Below are 20,880 nucleotides of genomic sequence, written 5' to 3' on the forward strand. Positions count from 1 at the left end.
CTATGTCTCTAAAATGAGAGACCCTCTAAAGTCTCCTCCACTTCCAGATCTATGGGGCTAAAAGTGATTTGTTCATCATCCTATGCAAACTGTTGGGAATCTAGAACCAGACATCCCTATCCTTCTGCATTCCTCATGGTCAGGTAAATTCACATTAAGCCGGAAACATATTTCAAATCATCTCTCTTATCCCCCTTTTTTTGGGGGGGGGAGAGTAGGGGAAATTTGTTATTCTATTTAAAACTTCAGTTCCCTACAATATAGTTTCCATAATTACTAATGATTTTTTTAGTCTTCTTTTATAAGTTAAATAATAAATAATAAGTTAAACACTTATTTTGTGCCAACACTGTGCTAAGCTCTGGGATCCAAAAAAGTGGCAACCATTCCCCGCCCCCAACCAAAAAACCCTTGTTCCTACTCTCAATGAATTAAGTCTAAGGGGAGAAACAACATGCAAACAAACAAGCTAAAGAAAGGATAAACTGGACATAACCCAAAGGAGGAAAATATTACAATTAAAAGGAATTTATTAGTTAATAATTTAGTGATCCCTCTATCTACAGGAATTCTTTCCCATAGATGATAAAATTTCAAATGGACCTTGAAGGGATCCAGGGAAGTCAGGAGGCAGAGATGAAAAGGGAGAGCTTTTCAGCATGGGGTACAAGCAGGGAAAATCTGAGATGAGAGATGGAGTAAGAATAATAGCAAGGAAGCCAGTGTCACTAGCTCCCTGAGTTTGTGTGGTGTAGGGGGAGAAGTGTCATTCCACTACTTATTGGGAGAGGGAAGTATGCTGCTGCCCTTTTCAGTCCAGTGTAGATGCTCATCCACACATCCCAAGCTTAGCAACTGGTACGCTACCTAAGCCCAGCTGAGGTCCAGCTTTGTAGTTGGGGATGGGAAAGGAAGAAGGCTGATGAAGCAGAATAAAAATAAGTGTTGTGCCGCACCCTTGCACGCTCCTTTGTTGCTCTTTGTGTGAAGTATATTCTGTACACATAGTAGCTTAATGTTTCCTACCTCTCAAATGTTGCAACTATAAATGATGATGGGAATTGCTAATGGATGAACAACACCAGTGGTGGTGAGGCAAAGTGTGGTTCATTGGAAAGAACACTAAATTTGGAGCCAGAGGTTCTGGGTTTGAATTTCAATTCTGCCCAATTATTACCTGTATGTCTCTGGGCAAATCATTGCAACTCCTAGGACTGTGTTTACCTAGTGTGTGAAATGAGAAAAAATCATGAGGACTAGTTTATCTCTTTGGTCCCTTCTGTCACTAAGTCCAAGATACTCTAAAGTCTCTGAACCATTAAAGTAAATGTAAAAAAAAAATATCACTTGTGATACTGTAGAGGAATGAATTAGGAAGCTGGTCTATGAAATTGTACAAAAGGATTTTTCTCTCTAGATCAGTTTAGGGTAGATTGTGCCAGCTTTATCACATGCTCTATTTACAGGCAAAAAAAACCAGAGATAAGTGGAGAGATTTGCCTCTTTTACTCCAGTTAATGAATGAACTCGAATTTGAACCCATACCTTTTGAATCCAAGTCTTTACCTGTATTTCTCTAGTATCATATTGTCTCTCACATTTTCCCCCATGACCCATCCTTCCCCATCACTGCCCCTAAGGATATTTTCCTTACTTATTTTTATTCACTCATTCATTTTCATATTTCATATGCCCTTTTGAGAAATTTTGGAATGAGAAGATTCATATCCATGTTTTTCTATGCAGACATCACAATAAAGTGCTCAGACCCTGATAAATTTTTTTTCTTGATATCAGTGAGTCTCATAAATTACCCATTCCAACCTGAAGTATTCTTCTCATATCCATCACAAAGATGTCAGTATTACAGGAACAGAGTTCAAAATTGTATGGGACTAAATTCTATGAATGTTTTAGTTATAATCGGCCAAATGTAATTTCCAAACAACAAGATAAGGTGTTAGTGAATCTCAAGTGACAGAAAATAGGAGCAGTCTATGGGCATCCCTTTGGTTGCCAACCCCAGCTGATGTTTTGCAACAGTGAATATTCTCTTTCTAGAAATTTGGTTGCTGGTGGATGTAGTGATTAGTGGAGGTTACAGCCAGTTTAAAGAATAAGAGGGGGTGAACAATTTGCAGGCTTTCACTGTGATTACAAAAAAACCATTTTGTAAATGTTTTTGTCAATGTTGTTTATGGTTTTGGAAATTCTTTTTACCCACCCAGCTCCATGTTGAGTGTAGGCATTTAATTCTGCCATTGTTTTTTCCTTCCTTCCATGCCCCAAAGCTTGACCAGCGGAATTCTTGCCTGTCCCTAATGCTGTGATTTTGGACTGAGTCCCACTCAAGGACTTGAACAATTTTTCATGTAATCTTGTTCTCTCTGTCTTCTAGGAGAAGAATCCAATGGACCTCTGTATGAAATGAATTCCCATGCGGGATCTGAACTTCCAAGCAGCTCAGAGGTATGCTTTAAATCAAACACTTCTCTTCTTCCTAAACTTAGGAACAGACTATGGATACAGTGAAGAATTTTTTTTTTTGAAATGAAGGAAATTTTTTGAGATGAAGATGCTGTGACCTTTTGATTATAACCACTTGCTCAGTTTAAACTATACTTGTTTTTTCTCAAGCACATTCATCTTCTATGATAAATAAAGCAGATAGTGTGCTTGGTGCAGATTCTAATATTTCATCTTTCCAGGGGCTGTTGGAATGCAAACACAAATTAGAAAATGCATCATGTTCTTTTTGAATTTATTTCAAGGTTTCCCATTAAGCAAACCCAGCCACTTTGTGCTTTGACATAGAAGAGATCATCTCCAGAATGAAATTTATATTTCTATTATTGGCCTTGATAGAAGAAGGCCTGGTTTAGTGATTTATTTTTTGTTTATAGAAAACCAAATGTCATAAATCTAGTTTACAGAAAACAAAGCAATTTGAACATGTATGTTCTCTTTGCTATTTGTTGCAAATATAACTGCTCAAGAGAACAAGGGAGATTAGTGATTTCCTTAGCAAAGTATACAGTATCCTTCCCTCTTTTTTTTCATAGGATACATACAACATGAACATAATGACTGGAGGTACCAGTACTGACTCATTGGAGACTATGTTTCTTGACCTATATTGGGCAACACAGTATACAAAATAGATAAATAGAAAGATAAATGATACATTGATCTCATGATGTAATTGCTGTGTTATTTGATATATATATTTAAGGACATACACATATTTAAGGACAAGTCTTGGGATTTTGATTTTTTTTAATGATGTAAGATGACTTTGGAAGACTGGTGAAATCTCAGAATATTGCTTTTCCTTTATAAAATACATAGAATTGCAAAAGAAATCAGTTATACTAAAATGCAATTATTAATTTAAAAAATTCATGAGACAGCTAGGTAGCACAGTGGACAGAGCATTGGTCCTGGAGTTAAGAGAACTTGAGTTCAAATCCAGCCTCAGACACTTAATAATTTCCTAGCTGTGTGACCTTGGGCAAGTCACTTAACCCCATTGCCTTAAATAAATTAAAAATAAATTTAAAAGATAAAAAAAAAAGTTCATATGCCCCACATTAAGAACCCTTACTTTAGGGCACAAATGTCCAATGAAGAAGCCACAAGTAGAAATGAGCTTGGTTCATTGTCAGTTCCTTTAGAGCTAAAGAACTTCATTTTCAAAAAGTCATCTGACCATTGGAACAACAATTATAGAAAGCAGTTTGTGGTCTGTTTCAGTGAGGTTAGATAGTTTTGCGTGTCCGTATCCCAGGACATACATACATCAGTGATCAGAGGTCCTTTTGAGTACTCTGTTAGCAATGGGATTACTAAAAGTTTCGTGGACAAAACATTACATATTAAGATTGAACCTCTGTAGGCAAAATTAAATGGAAGGGGAAAAGAATTGTCTCAATCATTATAATAAAGTTACACTTTAAAAAGATTGAGATTGAGGAATGAAGAGGAGCAGGATGGTGGGAGTGGGAAGTCATGAAGGAGGACTTGTTTCAGATCAGACTTACTTGATTTTCTGTTTAACTTTTGCAGCTTTTTTGAATAGATAAAGACTATTATATTAACAGAACTATAATTCAAGATATGTAGACACCTGGATGATAGCTAATTTTTCATTTTGTAAATATGTTTTAATGTACCTAGTAATATTTAAAACTAAAGCTTTTAACCATGGATATAGGGAAGTATATGCCTTTTTTTTTCTCATAAAGAAACTTGATGAATGGATTTTTTCCTATCCATTGTCATTCTCTTTTGGTATTGAGACAGTGGAAATAGAGTAATGGTCCTTCCTTATGCGACATAATTTCTCAAATGGAATTTGAAGCTTCTTTTGTATGACATGGCCTTTCAACTTCTCCAATGTTCTATAAAAGCTCAAAAAACAGCTTGTCCATGTGAAGTGTAGCCAGATGTCCCTTTGTATTCCTGAAAACATGATAGCAGCCCTTGTGGGGATAGATGCAGCCCTACTAAAGTAGGCCTAGTTGTCAGCACTGTTGAGCAAAATTCATGTCTGCTTTGGAGTGCTCATAACTTCTAATCAGCCATAAAGCCTTCATTAAAAACTGGAGATTCAAGATTCAAACTCTGCTCCACATTCAGAAAAGAACATTGAATGTGAGGTTGGAAAAATTCTTTTTTTTTCCTATTTGTTTTTCTTTTTTTTAAAAGAGAAATCTGTTCAAATCACTTGTTTCTACATTGCTTCACTGGATAACTTGTTCAGACTAAATCTAAGGGCCATTTCATTGGTACAACTATTTAGATCAGCGAAGTATAAGCTTATAAATTATTCAATTGTCCATGATGCCACAAAAAAATATAAATGAGAAATAAATTCATTTTAGTCTCTTCATTACAAAAGGAACTCACTTCTCACATTTACAAACTTTAAAACACTCATGAGGATGCATTTCCAGTGTTCTCTATATGGAATAGGATACCATTCTGCACTTGGAAGGCATTTCTTACTGATGAGGGTATTATAATGGGATACCAGTCTGGGTTTTACATTAAAGCCCCAGGGATAGCTTGAATATATTAAAGGAGATCACTGGAATCCCTGCAGTATGGATAGGACATAGAAAGTCATCCCTTAGAATAACATCATTTGCCACTTTGCTTAAAGGCACTTGTATTTGAAGGTGTTGTTCCCTTCATCCTACCCCAGACAGTATAGTTATAACTTTGTGAAATTCCCAGAAATTGCTCAAATATTAAAGATGTTAAATTAGGTGTCAGCATTTTCCCTAATCAGAGTAGCCTTTCTACCCAGGACTCACCAGACTTAAACTCAATTGAACTTAAAAAATGAAATTACCTTTCTGATCACTCAGACTAACTACCCTGCCTCTATCCTGATTTTATATTTCATTAGAGGCACCATACTATTCTCTTATTCCCACAGGGGATTGTGGGAGGGAGAAATTAGACTTGATTGAAATAATGTGAAGCCTTCTTCTGACTAATGAAGAACAAGTATGAGCCTTGAGAGTTGTTATCACCAGTGATTCATGAAATGCAATATTCATAAGAAAGATTATAAGATGAAAAACTGCAAAGTGACCCCCCTTCATCTTAGATTACAAGAAGTGTCTCTCAGAGAGATGAAGATAAAGTGCTTTATACCTGGAAAGTAGCATGGAAAAAAGTGAGATGATCTAATTTGCTTTCATAAATTTATTTGTAACTTTCCATTGGAAAACAGAAGTAATTTTTTTCTTTTCCAAAGTGAAAATTTGTAAAATGGGCATATGGTCTTTCTTTGGAATATTCAGTATCCTCCCTTTGAAATAATTTCAGCCAAACTGCACACCTTTTTGATGATGACCTGGTAAACATTTATTCTGCATTTATTCATAAGGCTCATAGAGGAAAGCAGTCAGATAGACTTGCACCTTCCCTTTAAATACAAATGTACAAAATTTTCTGTATTTGTATGATCAGGATTCTTGCTGGTAAGGATGGCATGACTAAGACTTGCCATAAACTTATTTGATATCCAGTATGTTTGGGTTCATTAATGAGAATTTATTATGTAAGGTCAGTGCAGATTGCAGAAATTGTAGAGATGGTAAAAACCACATTTGCAGAAGTTTGTCTTCAACAGCTTGACTGTCTGTGCCGGACTATTGATGCACCTGCCATTTTTGTCTCTCATCCCTGCTTATGTCTTTCCTTGGGGACGCCAAATAAACTTGGCAGTTTTGACATGATTATTGTGGGGGGAAAAGGCTATGGCTGAGGAATGGAGAATGAATATTGCTATATTTTCTTAATAAATATTTTGCAAATCATTTTCTCTCTCCTTTTTCAGTGTGGGTCATTTTTCTTTGTGCCATTATTTGTTGGATTCTTGCTGTAAACTCAGCTTATCTTACATCTCACAGCATTTGTTGTCTTCCTGAGGTGTGTTTTGACAACTTTGCATAGTCATTGGCCTGCCCTAGCACCATTCATAGGTCAGTTTCGAAACCAACTTAATCATATAAAGAGACTTTTCAGAGGCAAATTTGCAAGTCTTGGCTAGAACGCACATTTTCCTACCCTGACTGCTCTTTGTTTTTGTGTACACCCCCTAATAAAAAACCACCCAAAGCTACTTGCATGAGCTTTGAGTATTTCATATGACGTGCATGTTGGAACCAGCTATACTCACGTAGACCTCAACTCCTGTCCTTCACATACCCTGGAGGAGGCCTTGAATATTTTTCATTCTTTAAATTGGCATTGAGTGTATGTACATCTGTGTGTGTGTGTATTATATATATATATATATATATATATATGTATGTATATACATATATATGCAGTTATATACATACATATACACATTTATATACACACACACACACATACACATATATATATACACAAATTCTTTCTGATGTTGAACAATAATCAGAAATGAATTTTGAGAAATCAATTAAAGCCTCTTTCAAGGTATTCACCTTAATCATTCATTTCACGTAGACTTGTCAGAAACAAAGATGATGCAGTTAATAAGTTTTTTTAAAGGTACTAGCTCAAGAGTGTTCTAGAAAAAAACAAAAAGCTCTATTCCCACACATGAGCTTTTTTGTTTCTCTCTATGTATTTTTTTGGTTGTTAAATAAAGCTTCCCACTGCCTTTGCATCATCACTAACAGCATATATCTCTCCCATGATGCTACTGGCAGGGTCTAAGCAGCACTGAGACTACCTTGCTCATCTCTGATCATCAAGGGGTAAGCAGCTACCAGCAGTCACACCTCCATGCATGGATATGAATGTGGTGTCTTCTCTTAGTGGATGGTGAGAGTCTCTTATCCACTTTACAAATATTTTCCAGTTCCTCATGTGATATTCATGTCTGAAGTTATCTGGAAATGTTCCTTGGTTTAAGGGAATGAAGCTTAAAAGGTTCAGTGAGTTTAAATTTGGTTCTTTCTTACCCAACTGTTGTCCATCTGATTGGTCCAGCAAATGGCTGATGGCTTTGAGGATATGGATTAAAAAAAAAGCCTAATTGATTTAGAAATCCACTTGAAATATCAATGGAGAGAACTGGAAAGTTTTTGGTTTTTTACTTGTCAGCTGGTGACAGACTGTGGAGGGGAATGGGAGGAGGGTATATTGGTCTTCTTTGAACATTGACTTATTAACATAGATGATGATTTAATTCTTACTAATATACTGATCTTTGGGCCTTCACATGGTGAAAATGTTGCTTTAACTATATTTTAAAGATTTACAATTTGATCAGAGGGGAATCCTTTCTACTGATGTGATCTGTCACAACCTTTTAATGACCTATTCTTTGAGAGTTGAACTTTGTTGATATTTTGAATGTTGTGTTGGAGAATGTATTGGCAGTACTTTTCATATTTCATGCATGGCATATTTTCTATTCCCATAGTGTGTAAGAAAAACAATATCATCTTGATTGCCCAGTGGTGGTCATCTTTATTGTGGTACAATATATGTGTTTATTTTTTTCAAAGGAATTTAGGGCTAAATGATTTAGTGGTTCCATTATTTTATTTACTTGTCATTATTAGTGGCATTCTAAAAGTAAGGAATAAGCTTTAAGATATTTTGAAATGTTTTTGAAATGTATTTTAGAATGGTTAAAAATACATAATGAATTAGGAATATATAGTTCCATTCTGCTTAAATCTTGATGTAAGTATTGTGCTATTTTATAAAGAAATATAATCCAGATTATTTGGATACATGCACACATACAGTGCAAATTGAGGTGAAACAAAAATCAGAATACTGTTGAAAAATAGGATGCAGCTATTTTTGCATGAGTTTGTGTGTGTGTGTGTATGTAAATACATGTAATCATTTTCCACTGACATGCTTGGCATTGTATAAAGAAGTATGGTATAGGAGCTAGAGTTTGAATTTTAGGTTTTTGGACACAAAAGTTTGATCATGGATAAGTCATTTACCATTTCAGTGCCTCCGACAATTCTCTAAGGCAAACATTGATGAGTTGTGGATCTCAAGAGTGGGAAATTTCTTCTCCCCCCGACCAATGAAATTATAAGTTTGGAACAAAACAAATAAAAAAAAGCCCCTTCTTTTTACAAATATATTTAATACTAAAACTTCCCTGAATGTAAATATAAGCTTATAAGATCCAAAAATCAAATGCCATACATTTAAAAGTGTTTAACTAGGTATAATGATCTTAGAATCTTAGAATGAAGAAGCAAACACTTTGATCAATTAGAGGTAGCATTCTTATGAGGGTGTTCCCAGAGGGGTGTCTTAGTTCATTCTCCCTTCATTCAGTAACAACCCTTGGTTGTTATTAAAGGGAAATCTGATGGTCAAACTGAGAGTCATCAGTCCTGGCCAAAAGAAGTGGATTCAGTGGTGACCTAGTCAATGATTTTTCCTTTTCTCCCCTTCTCTATTGTACTTTTCTTTTTCATTTCCCCAGCTCCATCCCCTGCAGATTCTCAGGATATATTAATACATAAGCTTCTCAGGGTCACTTACAGTGCCTGGAAAGTCATTCAACGATCCCCTGGGTTTATAATGGAGGCTTAACTTTATCATAGCTTCTAATGGCTTTGGTATCAAGTAATATCAGATCTCCAAATTATTGCAAGATTGCAAGAGTAGGACTATAGGTAACAAGGCAAAGGTCTTTCATTTCTGGCATTTTCCCTTAAATTGTGTGGGGTAGGTGTAAAAAATTACAGAATCACAAAAGTGCAGAACTGAAAGGGACTTCCTTGGTCATCTCCTCCCCATGGTAATTGGGCTCCAATATCTGTTCTATAACATTCTAGCCAAAGTGGTCATCTAGTTTCTGTATGAAGGGGATCCCAGTGAGGTCCCCCAATGAGGGGGACCCAACCATTCTTCCCACACCAACTAATATTTGCCCAGGACTTTAAGGATCCCCAAATTCTTTCTTTGCAAGGCCAGCTCTGTGTCTATTATGCCAATTGTGTATCAAGGTTATTTGGTTTTGAATTATAACCTTTTCTTCTTTTTGTACCATGTTTTGAGTTTTATTATCTCAAAATCTGCATTCTATCATTTGACAGTGAAACAAATGTTGCCAATCATATCAACAGGTATGACTTTCTTGGATTATCAGTTAATAATAGGTCTATAGAAGTTGATAGGAGTTATTTGGAGAAACTTGATTTTAGTTGAAAGCTTTGTACTTAACATTTTCACATATTCAACAAGATTTTACAAATGATTTCTTCTGACTCAGCTCAGCTAGCAGTAATAACTCTGAAAATAACATATATCCAGTGTATTAGATTTGCCAAGCACTTTACAAACATTATTTCAGTTGGTGCTGTGAGATAAAGTATAGCAGATATTATTGTCCCCATTTTACTGATAAGAAAATTAAAGGTCAGACTTGATCAGCCAGGCAGCTAATGAGTAGTTGAGGTAGTACTGAAACCCAGGCCTTTCTCACTATAACAATTGATCATGTTAAATAAGTAACAGCTACATGTCATGGACCTGGAAGCAGGAAGACCTGAGTTCAAACCTGGATTCAGATACTTACTAGCTGTTTGACTCTGGGCAAGTCACTTAAACTCCATTAATCCACAGGAAAACACCCCTTCTAACAATTCAGATCAGCATCTTCAGTGTTACCTGAGTACAGACTAGCCTAAGGCAGTTGTAGGGGGGCTTGTTCATTTCCTACACAATTGTCCCTGATTTTGTAAGATACTAATGGAAATTTTCCAAGTATCATTCTTAGACTCAATATTTTCCAATATATTAGTTTAATAGAACCAAGGAATGGCTCACAAGTTTAAACATGATGGAATACCTTTTATCCTGTTTCTTATGGCCACATTAACAATTGAAACCATAGAGCACTGAATTATTAACACTGAACAGATGCTACTAGGAAATTTTCCTTTCTATTGACTTTGAGAGTAGTGCATAGAGCCATCAGCAAGTGTTCCCTGAGTATTAACTGTCTTCTGCACAGGAAAAGGAAGTGGGTGGGGCAGGAGGGCTAAAGGGGTAATATAGTCAGCCTCCTCTGCAAGTTTCCTTTATCTGCACTGAGAGCAGGATGGGAAATGGGTTTAATTTACAAGAGATTCAAGTGGCCAGTTATTGAGAATTTTTTCAGTGTGAGCATTTTGAGATGATGGAGTATGTTACTCAGAGAAGTTGTGAAATTTAAAAGAACTGGAAAATAGCTTTCTCTCTCTCTCTCTCCCCCCCTTCTCTCTCTCCCTCTCTCTCTCTCCCTCTCTGCCTTTGTCTCTGTCTGTCTGTCTCTGTCTCTTGTATGATTTCCATGTAGTGAGTTGAATACAGACTTGACTCTTAACCTTGGATTCTATAGTTTATGATTAAGTGTATAAAATAACATTTTCATTGCCAAGAAAGATAGGCAATTTTTATTACCACCCCATAAAACAACCTTTTAAAGAGATACTGTGTGGCATGTATTTGGACTGCTAGACTTGTCAACAGGAAGAACTGGTTTCAGTTCTACTTCAGTCACTCACTAACTATGTGGGACATTCTGGGAACAGTATTTAACTTTCAGATCGTCAGTTTTCTCTTCTGCAAAATGAAAATGTTGAACCAGATGGTCTCTAAGGTCCCTGTCAGTTTGAATCTATCATCCATGAAAACTCTTCTTCCTTCTACAACAGAATGTCTTTCCATTCATTTGAACTTTCCTTAATCTTTTTTATTTTAATTTTAAAAGTTAACAAGTTTGCATTTATTTTCAAAGATTTTGCTCTTTGTTATACTGAATGTACTTAAAATAAGAAAACAATTGCAACTCATAACTAGTCATTTAACCTTTAGTTTTCTAAAATTGTATTCAACATAAAGCTCTCATGGCCCCAAAATGTCCTCTTTATTTTCAAAAGGGAGACAAAGATGGCTGCATTTTCAATTCTGTTTTGTTTTTTAGGTTTTTGCAAGGCAAATGTGGTTAGGTGACTTGCCCAAGGCCACACAGCTAGGAAATTAAGTGTCGGAGGCTGGATTTGAACTCAGGTACTCCTGACTCCAAGACCAGTGCTCTATCTACTGCGCCACCTAGACATCCCTGCATTTTCAATTCTGGAAAGATTCACTTAGGACCCAGGCAATACTAATGTTCATTCTAATGTCTCAAAACATTTCTTTAAAGTCACAGAATAAACTGAAAGGGGTAATTCAGTGCAGAGATGATGACAATCTGTCTTTAGAAGGCGTTTTCTCCTTCTGGATTTCCCTTTCCAATGAATTCTCAGGTCATCTCTCTCTGTCTCTCTGTCTCTGTCTGTCTGTCTGTCTGTCTGTCTGTCTGTCTCTCTCTCTCTCCCTCTCTGTAATCCTCAGGTGCCTGAATTATCAGAAGGCAATTTATGTAACCATGAGAGGTTGAAAATCAACTTGATAAATTCTCCACAGGAGGAGATTTTAATTCAATCATAACCTGCACTAAAATCCAGTAAATGAAATAAAGGGATGAGGCAATATGGATGATGTCACCTTTGCAACTCTTGTCCCCATATTTCTTAAACTTCTAGCAGCAGATATCATTGCATCTAGAGTCAGGAAAATTCACCTTCTTGTGTTCTAATCTGGCCTCAGACACTTACTGGCTAGAGCATCCGGGGCAAGTCATTTAATATTGCTTGTTTCAGTTTCCTCATCTATATAATGACCTGAAAAAGGAAACATAAACCACTCCAATGTATTTGCCAAGAAAATCCTCAATGGTGTTATGAAAAGTCAGATACAAATGAGCAGTGACTACGTCTTAGACTTCTACTATGAACTCAGTGGCTTTGGAAGCTTCAGTTGACTCCTTGCTGAGTCAGAAGATACTCGTGCTATTTCTCATATCCAGGAACTTAGAATTAGTCAGGAAAAGCCATATATAGGACCCAGTTTGGCATGTTCTGTTGCCTTAGAGATAATCTTTGTCCCAGACATTAGAATAAACATTAATACTACTCAGGTCCTGATTGCATCTTTTCAGATTTTAAAATGCAATATCTTTGCCTCATTTTTGGAAGTAAGGAGAACATTTTGGGTCATAACAGACTTTCATCTTAATGACATCATTATATCACTTGCAGAAGAGGAAAGGGGGAATAATTCATAGCATATGTGCTGTCCTCAAATGGAAGGGAAAAATAGAATGAATGGATACATCTGATCATTTATTTATTCAAATAAATTACAAATTTCCCTCATATCATCTTGGAAGTTACATTTACCCAAATATACTTTGCCATCTTGCCTTGGTCAACAAAAATCTATGCTTGCAATAGCTTCCTTATTCCTCATCTTTGAAATTCCTACCAACTTTATCCTCCATTAAACTTTCCATTACTCAGAGCCCTTCCAGATCCTGCCTTGGATTTACCTCCCAGGAATTTTCACTCTTGAAACTAGGTGATGAAATGATATGCATACATTTAGTATTTTGTTTATCATTACTAATCAAAACATGATAGTATCAAGGATAAGAATATATAGGATCTAAATAAGTGGAACAGATAAGAAATGATGAGAATTGAGAGAAAAGAGTCATGCCTTTATAATGTTCAAGGATGATTTTAGGAGGTGAATCTGAGATCTAAATAAATGGGGCCTGCTCATTGGAGGGTCCATTTAACCTCATTGTCTATTATAGTACAGGTTAAGGTGAAAACATTTTAGCATCTTATTTCCTGTAATCACAGATTTTTAAATTCCTTTAAATTCCTTTCCTTTAAATTGTCTTGGGAAGAAAAACTGCAAGCCTATGAAGGTATCCATGATTAAATCTCTCAGCTACCTCAGGCAAATAGTCTAAATTAATTTCATAACTATCCCTAACTTTGCTAGAGAAGATGGGTGAAGTCTACTGAATATATCTATCAAAACTGGTACTAGCTCACTTGGAGACTAATTACTGCTATACTGTCATTCAGTTTTTGGTAAGTGAGCCACTTCTCACCCCACATACTCAGAATCTGTGTGGCAACAGTTTTCCTAGTTTGGAGATGTATATACACATTCCATAGCTCAGATTCTTCTTCCTGTTCTCCTGGTAAAGGTGAGACAATTAGATTTCAGCAAATTCTTCAGGAGGCACTAGTGAAGTAACATGTTCACTTCCAGCCCCTCTGGCTGATCAGTTGGATATTGTTGCCTACAAATAAGATCTGCCCTTTCTTCCATGTTCAGAGAAGCAAAGAGCATTTATTAAGCTCTGGATTAATTGTTGTGGACACAGAAGTCAGAAACTCCCTTTAAGCAATTCACATCCTACTGGGGAGAAGATAAATAACTAGGTACATGCAAGCTGTATACAGAATAGATGGAAAGTAAGCACAAAGGGAAACCAGTAGTTTTGGACAAGAGAGAAATGATGAACTTTAGTTCCTTTAGGACATTAGAGGACTTACAGGTTTGGTAAGCTCTCAGCAGGAGGAGATTTTAATTGAACTGTGACCTGCACTAAAAACCTGCATATTTCTTTCTTTGGTTTGGAGTAATGCAGCAAGAGTATCAATGAGATTTTGCAATTCTGGAAATAAGGAAATAAAGGGTCATTTTTTTATCCAAAAGTTGTACTCAAGAGATTCCATAGAAATTCTACCCTAGAATACATTGTTTAGAATATGTTTTAAGATGCTATTTTTACCTTTTCATGCTATAGCATCTGAGATATTATCTATTATATAACAAATTCAATTCAACCAACATTGGTACAGGAAGATGTAAGATAGAAACAAGATTAACCTGGACTACAGAATTCTTGAGAAGATAGAGTCAAAGACATAGGGAGAAGGGTTAGCTATGGGACGAAAGGAGAATTTTATTATTCTGGACTTTGAGGGGAAGAGAGTCAAGGAAAAAAATTCAATTGGTGAACATTGAAGAGTTAAAGGGCAGTGAGATGCCACCAGAGTGCACAAAGGGATGGACTTAGAATCAGGAAGACGTCTTCCTGGATACAAATCTGGCATCAGACATCACTTGTGTGACCCTGAGCAAGTCATCTAACCCAGTTTGTTTCAGTTTTATCTTCTGGAACAATGGGCTGGAGAAGGAAATGGCAGTGTACTCTAGTAACCTTGTACCAAGAAAACTTCTAATGGGGTCATGAAGAGTCATTCACAATAGTAACAACTCAACAAAAATGATAAGTTTAAGAACTAATGGGTGTTGAGAACGAGGAGTTAATGACCATATATTATCCTTTCTAAGAGTTTGAGAATAGGAGGAAAAGATTAGATTGGGTATATGTGGGTGGGAGTGGAGAATAATGAAAGTAAAGGAATTCATAGAACCTTCCAAAATAATGGAATGTTTTGAGAGCAGAGGTGTTGAATGTAAGACCTATTGAATCAGTTTAAATGTAATTGGGAAACATTTTAGAAGATTAATAAAATTACAATAGAATGTAGATAATGTTAATATGTGATCTTCTAATTCAATATCCAAGGTCTTCGATTCTATGCGAATTCGAAACTATTGTCTTGAGGTTCTTCCAAACAGCAGGCCATCAAGCAAAGGCTGGATGACTACTATTATTATATATTATAGAATTATTATATTATAGAAAATTATTATATTAAATTATTATATTATAGAAAAAAATCTCAATCATCTGTTCAATTGACTAGATGGCCCTCTGAAGTTTCTTTTGACTCTCCTTATTGGATGGTTTTCTAATCCCCACTTTACATTTTAGGAACTGAAGATAATGCAGAACAGGCTTGATCAAAATTATATGGATGGTAGTTAATAAGTCCAGGATGCAGACCCCGATCTGAGATGCTGTGTTTTTACCCCTGATAATAGGTTCAGAAAAACAGGCATGCTCATTTTCTAAGAAACAGGAGGTGAGGGTAGAGGAGTGGGGTTGGAGACTTAAGGAAAGTTGAAAAAAAAGTTTACCATAGCTGATTTGAGGAGTGGAGTAAAGAGTTTGTGTCAGAATGACAAGATTTCCAAGTTGTAGTGATAGATTAACTGAAGAGAGGTCACAAGAATTTGTACCTAACTCCACAATGAGAGATTTGTGGCTCTTGAGCATAGACTATTGGATAGTAGATCAGTAGAGCATAAGAGTTAGCCAGACTTGAGAAATGACAGGGCAGGATGGAAAGAAGGTCAAAGACATGAAGGATTCCAAGAGTAGAGGTCAAGCATTACTGATTTTGTATTTAAAGTAATTGATGACTTAGGTCAAAGAATAGGTAGAGAAGTACATAGAGCCAAAATGGGATCACTAGGTGAAAGAGAGAGAGATCATGGAAAAAGGACTCATGATGAAGACTAAATGTGAATTGAGTAGTAGAAATGTGAGAAAGATAAGAATTGTCAGAGATAATGTTAGAAATCAGTCTTGAATCTATAACAGTCTGATTATGAGGTATGCCTATCCCATTGGCTAAAATAGAGTTATATTAAAAGCTACGATGGCAGGGATATATGTGTACATGTTTGTATATGGATTATCACCATAGATATTTAAATTTCTAGCCAAGAGACCATGGTGAGGAGGAATAGGTCCCCTGATAATTGCCATTGAACTGTATCAGTATCATAATTTGCTTACCCACATCTCTAGAATAATATATCAAAATTATTACTTCATACTTATCTCACTTTTCCTTTTAACAGTTATTTAAGTATGTATACTTCCACCCTACCTCAATTGAAGAGGGATCTACCTGAGAGCAGGGTCTGCATTGGGAACTAGCTTTCCATTTCTCAGGCATCGTTGATTAATAAATGTTTGTTGACAAATGGAAGCTGTGTACCATCTCATGTTCCTTTCTTTAGTCTTCACTTAATGTTTTTCTGATCATTTTTCCAATAGTTTGTTCCTTTCCCAGTTCCCTCTTCCTATGAAATCTTTTAGTCTCTGAGACCCTTCAAATTACTCCAGATTTCTTCATTTACTAGAATGACCTTAACCTCAAGGTTAAATCTTCCAGTTCACTGCAAACTGATGTGGCTTTGCACCAGTTAGTACTCTCACAATAACTGCATGGGTTATTACTTTGGTTAAAATACTTTTTTTCCCCCCTTAACATTTTGGTGGTGACTTTGTGGAAGCATTTTAGAATAAACTAAGTAACATGAGTGTCAGCAAGGAGACCAAGGAAAACCAAAAAAAGATCCAAAGAGGAGTGCTCTTGGTACATCTTGATCCTTATGGAGGGTGGGCAGCAATTGCTAATTCTCTGTTGGTTGCTTCACAGACAGCAAAGAAATTTAACCTGTTCCTGAGGCGGCGTCTTATGGTAATCTGGTGTTGTTTTTACACTGCTCATAGTTTGGATGGCTGCAGTGAAAACTTGCTTTCCTGGGTGGCAGCACTGGTAGCTCAGCACTTCCCCTCCCTAGATTTGAGTGATTCCCATCACTTGTTTCCTAAACCATAGCCTACTAAAACCTTTACAGAAATCATTCCAGATGTTTGCACAAGAGCAGATGTAATTCTGTTTATCCATAATCAGTGGTCATTTTGGGACCAAGGACATTTTGCTGCTATTTTGTCTAGCTCAAAACATCTGAGTATCACAAAGTTTCTTCTGAAGTATAGTCATCATGGACCAGATATCACATAGAATAAAGATGCCCACCTGTTAAGCAATATCTCTTCCTTAGCTGACCTCAGCAATCATTTATGACCTGATATAAGACAAGGCCTCCTCCCATGCACAGGAGAACCAATTCCCAGTCTTCTCCCTCCCCATGCCCAACATATTTTTATTTGTACCAGAAAAATTGCTCCTATGTATAGTTAGGACCATATCTGCCTAACAACCAGATTCAATTGGAAACAGATCTATCTGTATCCTTATTCACAAAAACACAGTATTGTTATCCTGAGACCATCAGCTAAATAGAAGATTACATTTGGTCATATCAGGACAACTGTAGTCATTATGCAGTCATATTGGAGAACGTCTTGACTTGACTGGATGTGATATAAGTAATATAAATAAGATGTTTAGTTTGATGCTTGTGAAATAAGCATGATGGGGAAAAAATTACTGGTTTTGGAGAGAGCGGAACTAGATTATAATCTCAGGCCTGTCGTTTATTACTTGTGTGATGTTGGGTAATTTTTAGCACCCAATTTCACCCCATTGCTGGACCTCTATAAATTATAGAAGTCCCTTCTCTAGCTCTGATCCAAGAAAGACAGTTCCACCCATTTCATCTGTCATCTAGATACTTGGTCACACATTTATTCCAATAGTTGGGTATGATTGAGTCACAAACTTTGCTTCCCTTTTATAGCATAGGAAGATACCTCAGCTCAAGCCCAGCAGCCTCATTTCTAGCCATAAGAACCACTTCCTAGAGGAGGGAAACCCACAGCCACTCACCTGGCACTGTTTGTTTGCAGTGCTCTTGATGCTTTCAAAAGGAAGGAAGTGATGAGCTAGTGCCACAAGGGAAACTTAATCCTCTTGGTTCTCTTATCACCCCAGAGAACCGAGCACTTTGGGCATCAGCCTGGGATAGGTTTTTGCTCACTTGAGTCTTCTGTTTGGGAAGTGAGCCCTGCTTCAAAAAGAGTGCATGGCGGTGTCCTGGCAGTCAGTGCTGTTGGCAGGCTGCCTGCTTTCCAGATAGTAGCTGGGCCTCCAGTTAGTGGTCTGCTGTAAACACCAGCAGAGCAACAACTTTGAAAAATACTTAAATGAAATTATAGGTTCTTAAAAAAAAAAGTAGATAGATCCATTGCTATTCCTAACCCTTTTCTTTTTATCCTTAAACTCTTATTTGGCTTCGGGTAATCCCAATGAATGTAGAGCTTGGCTTAATTTTAATCTGTTAGACAGTGGACTCATGTAGTCTTTGGGATATAAAATGTAAGCACTTGGAAGTGTTTTTGTCTTTGTGATCCTAGTGCCTTGAGTACAGTAGGTGCTATATAATTGCTTTTGTAATTGAATATTATAGAGTGAAGCTAACCAGCTCCTTGCTATCTCTGCATTTCATTCTACATGTATACATGTATTTGGTTCATTTGTCCATATACATGCAGCATTTGGTTTGTGTGTGCATGTCACTCACATGTCTAGCTTCTCTTTCCCCCAATCCCCCATCATGTGTGATTTTGAAAAAGAAAGACCAATAAACTCAGAGAGACAAAGACAGGTAGAAAGAGGAAGACAGAGACAGAAGGAAAAAAGACAGAGATGAAGGGGAAGGAGAAGAGGAGGCAGGAAGAAAGACAGAGAGAAGGAAGAAGGGGAAAAGAGAAAAAGTCAGAGACAGAAAGGGAAGGAAAGAAGGAAAGAGAGAGGGAGAGAGAGAGGAGAGAGAGACAGAGGACAGAAAGAAGTAAAGAGGAAAGGAAGTCTTCCCTTCCTCTCATGTGTAAACAGATCCAGAGAGAGAGAGAGAGAGAGAGAGAGAGAGAGAGAGAGAGAGAGAGAGAGAGAGAGACAGGTACAGAAGGAGATAGAGAGAGAGAAAGGTACAGAAGGAGATAGAGAGAGTCAGAGGGAGGGAAGGATGGAAAGGAATTAACAGAGAGGGAAATAAGGAAAGAAAAAAGAGAGAAAGACAGAGACAGAGAAGGGGGAGGACAGAGACAGAGTCAGGGAATAAGAGAAAGAAAGGGAGGAGAAAAAGAGGAAGAAAGAGACAGAAAAGTAAAGAAGATTAGAGAGAAAGAATCAGAGAGAGAGAGAGAGAGACAGAGAGAGTAATCACTTCTCTTGGTCTTGGGCCACCTCTTTGAGTGTGGGCCAGGAACCACTAACTAACCCTTGAATTATTGCCTTCGATTCCCTTTCTCATATGCTGGACAGCTTTGGTTAATGACACCCTTTCTGTTTTCCACAGTTTGACAAGCGCCAACAAAGCAAGGATTCTGTTTTCTTCTGTGATGGCATACGGAGGATTGATTTTGTACTTTCCTATATTGATGATCCAAAGCAGGAAGGTGAAAAAAAGGTGGTAAGTAATTAGAAAAGTAATAAATCTGGAGTGGATGAGAAAAATAATAAAAACAGAGCAAACTGTGGTTTGTTCTGGGCAAGTGTGTATGGCACAAGTGGGATTCTTTTCTTCCTTCTTCCTCCCCTTCCTTTTCTCCCCCCCCCCCCATTTTCCATCTTCTCTCAAAACCTTGCTTGCTTGCTTGATAACTTTTGTTTTTACTTTACTTTCACTTACAAATCCAGTCCTTCCTTCCCCAATGATTCATCCCTTGTAATACTGTCAAGGCTATAAGCATTAACTGATTTCCTACTAATTGCCAGGCATTGTGCTAGTGATGGGGACACAAAGAAAGGGAAAAACATTTCTTCCTTGTGGAACTCACAATGTAATGCAGATAATACATCAACAATAGGATAAAATGGTAACAAAGAAGTCATTCACTAGAATCAAACATGTCTGAAGTATATGAGGCATTCTGCCCCTATGGCCCTCCATTTTTGCAGAGAAAGGTAGGAGATTTTTTTTTTCAACTCTTCTCTGGACCAGTTCTCTATCATTGAAAAGTATTTTTTTTTTCACCTACTGAGTAGATTTGAAGGCCTGTGGAACCACCTGGGTACAGAGGTCCAAGAATTGTTTTGTTTTCTTCCTAAAGATGCTCCATCAAGGAATTGGAGATGACTTTTCTTTTAGGTTTTTTGCAAGGCAATGGGGTTAAGTGGCATGCCCAAGGCCACACAGCTAGGTAATTATTAAGTGTCTGAGGCCGGATTTGAACTCAGATACTCCTGACTCCAGGGCCGGTGCTCTATCCACTGTACCACCGCTAGGTGACTTTTAAGGTCTCAACATCTATGGTAGTAGGTACAAACTCTGGCAGGAGATAGCTTTAGATTTACCTTAGTGATGGGCTGTTTCTTTCTGATTGGAGGCTAGTTGATTTTCATGTTACTAATCTCTAAACAGCAGTGTGATAAATTTAGTCAGAACAGCTTCTGACAGTAGAAACATTTTGCTCCATATTGGTGGAGGCAATAGGCTGATATTTTGAAGAATCCACTTTGTGGTTGAAGTAAATCTGGGTACATAGCCACAGTATTTGGATTATCATGAAATAATGTTTTTGAACTAACCGAATTCTCAGGTTTTTAAAAAGGGCAGTTAGTGGTATAGTGAATAAACACCAGTCCTAGAATCAAGAGGACCTGAATTCAAATTTGACTTGCTTCATGACCCTGGGGAGGTCACTTAACCTCAGTTGCCTCAAAAAAAAATTCTCAATACAATAATGAATTGTCTTTGTCATACTGGAGATGATATTTCATGTCTCTGGGATTCGTTTGCTTTATTTGTAAAAGGAAGAAGTTGCAATAGGTGATCTTTAATGTAGTTTCTGGGGAAAACTCGTAAGAGCTCAAGGAAATTCTT

General features: G+C 37.0%; 1 protein-coding gene and 1 pseudogene across 10 annotated transcripts in view; one reads left to right on the forward strand and one right to left on the reverse strand.

Moving 5' to 3' along the window:
• The window catches only part of LOC141518397 (TIP41-like protein), a 222,997-nt pseudogene that overhangs the window by 126,530 nt on the left and 75,587 nt on the right, over nucleotides 1–20,880 (reverse strand).
• LOC141518396 (anoctamin-5-like) overlaps nucleotides 1–20,880 on the forward strand; it is a 141,070-nt gene that overhangs the window by 56,167 nt on the left and 64,023 nt on the right. For 6 of the 10 annotated variants that reach the window (XM_074230388.1, XM_074230386.1, XM_074230384.1 and 3 more), the window contains 4 exons: nucleotides 2,399–2,469; nucleotides 7,215–7,262; nucleotides 16,746–16,787; nucleotides 19,354–19,467. In XM_074230388.1, coding sequence (XP_074086489.1) covers nucleotides 2,399–2,469; nucleotides 7,215–7,262; nucleotides 16,746–16,787; nucleotides 19,354–19,467 — 275 coding nt within the window. The remainder of the gene's footprint in view (nucleotides 1–2,398; nucleotides 2,470–7,214; nucleotides 7,263–16,745; nucleotides 16,788–19,353; nucleotides 19,468–20,880) is intronic. The other 4 variants (XM_074230382.1, XM_074230383.1, XM_074230387.1 and 1 more) reach the window with 2 other exon arrangements.

Source organism: Macrotis lagotis, chromosome 3 (genome assembly GCF_037893015.1).
Source record: "Macrotis lagotis isolate mMagLag1 chromosome 3, bilby.v1.9.chrom.fasta, whole genome shotgun sequence".
Classification (NCBI taxonomy): Eukaryota; Metazoa; Chordata; class Mammalia; order Peramelemorphia; family Peramelidae; genus Macrotis; species Macrotis lagotis.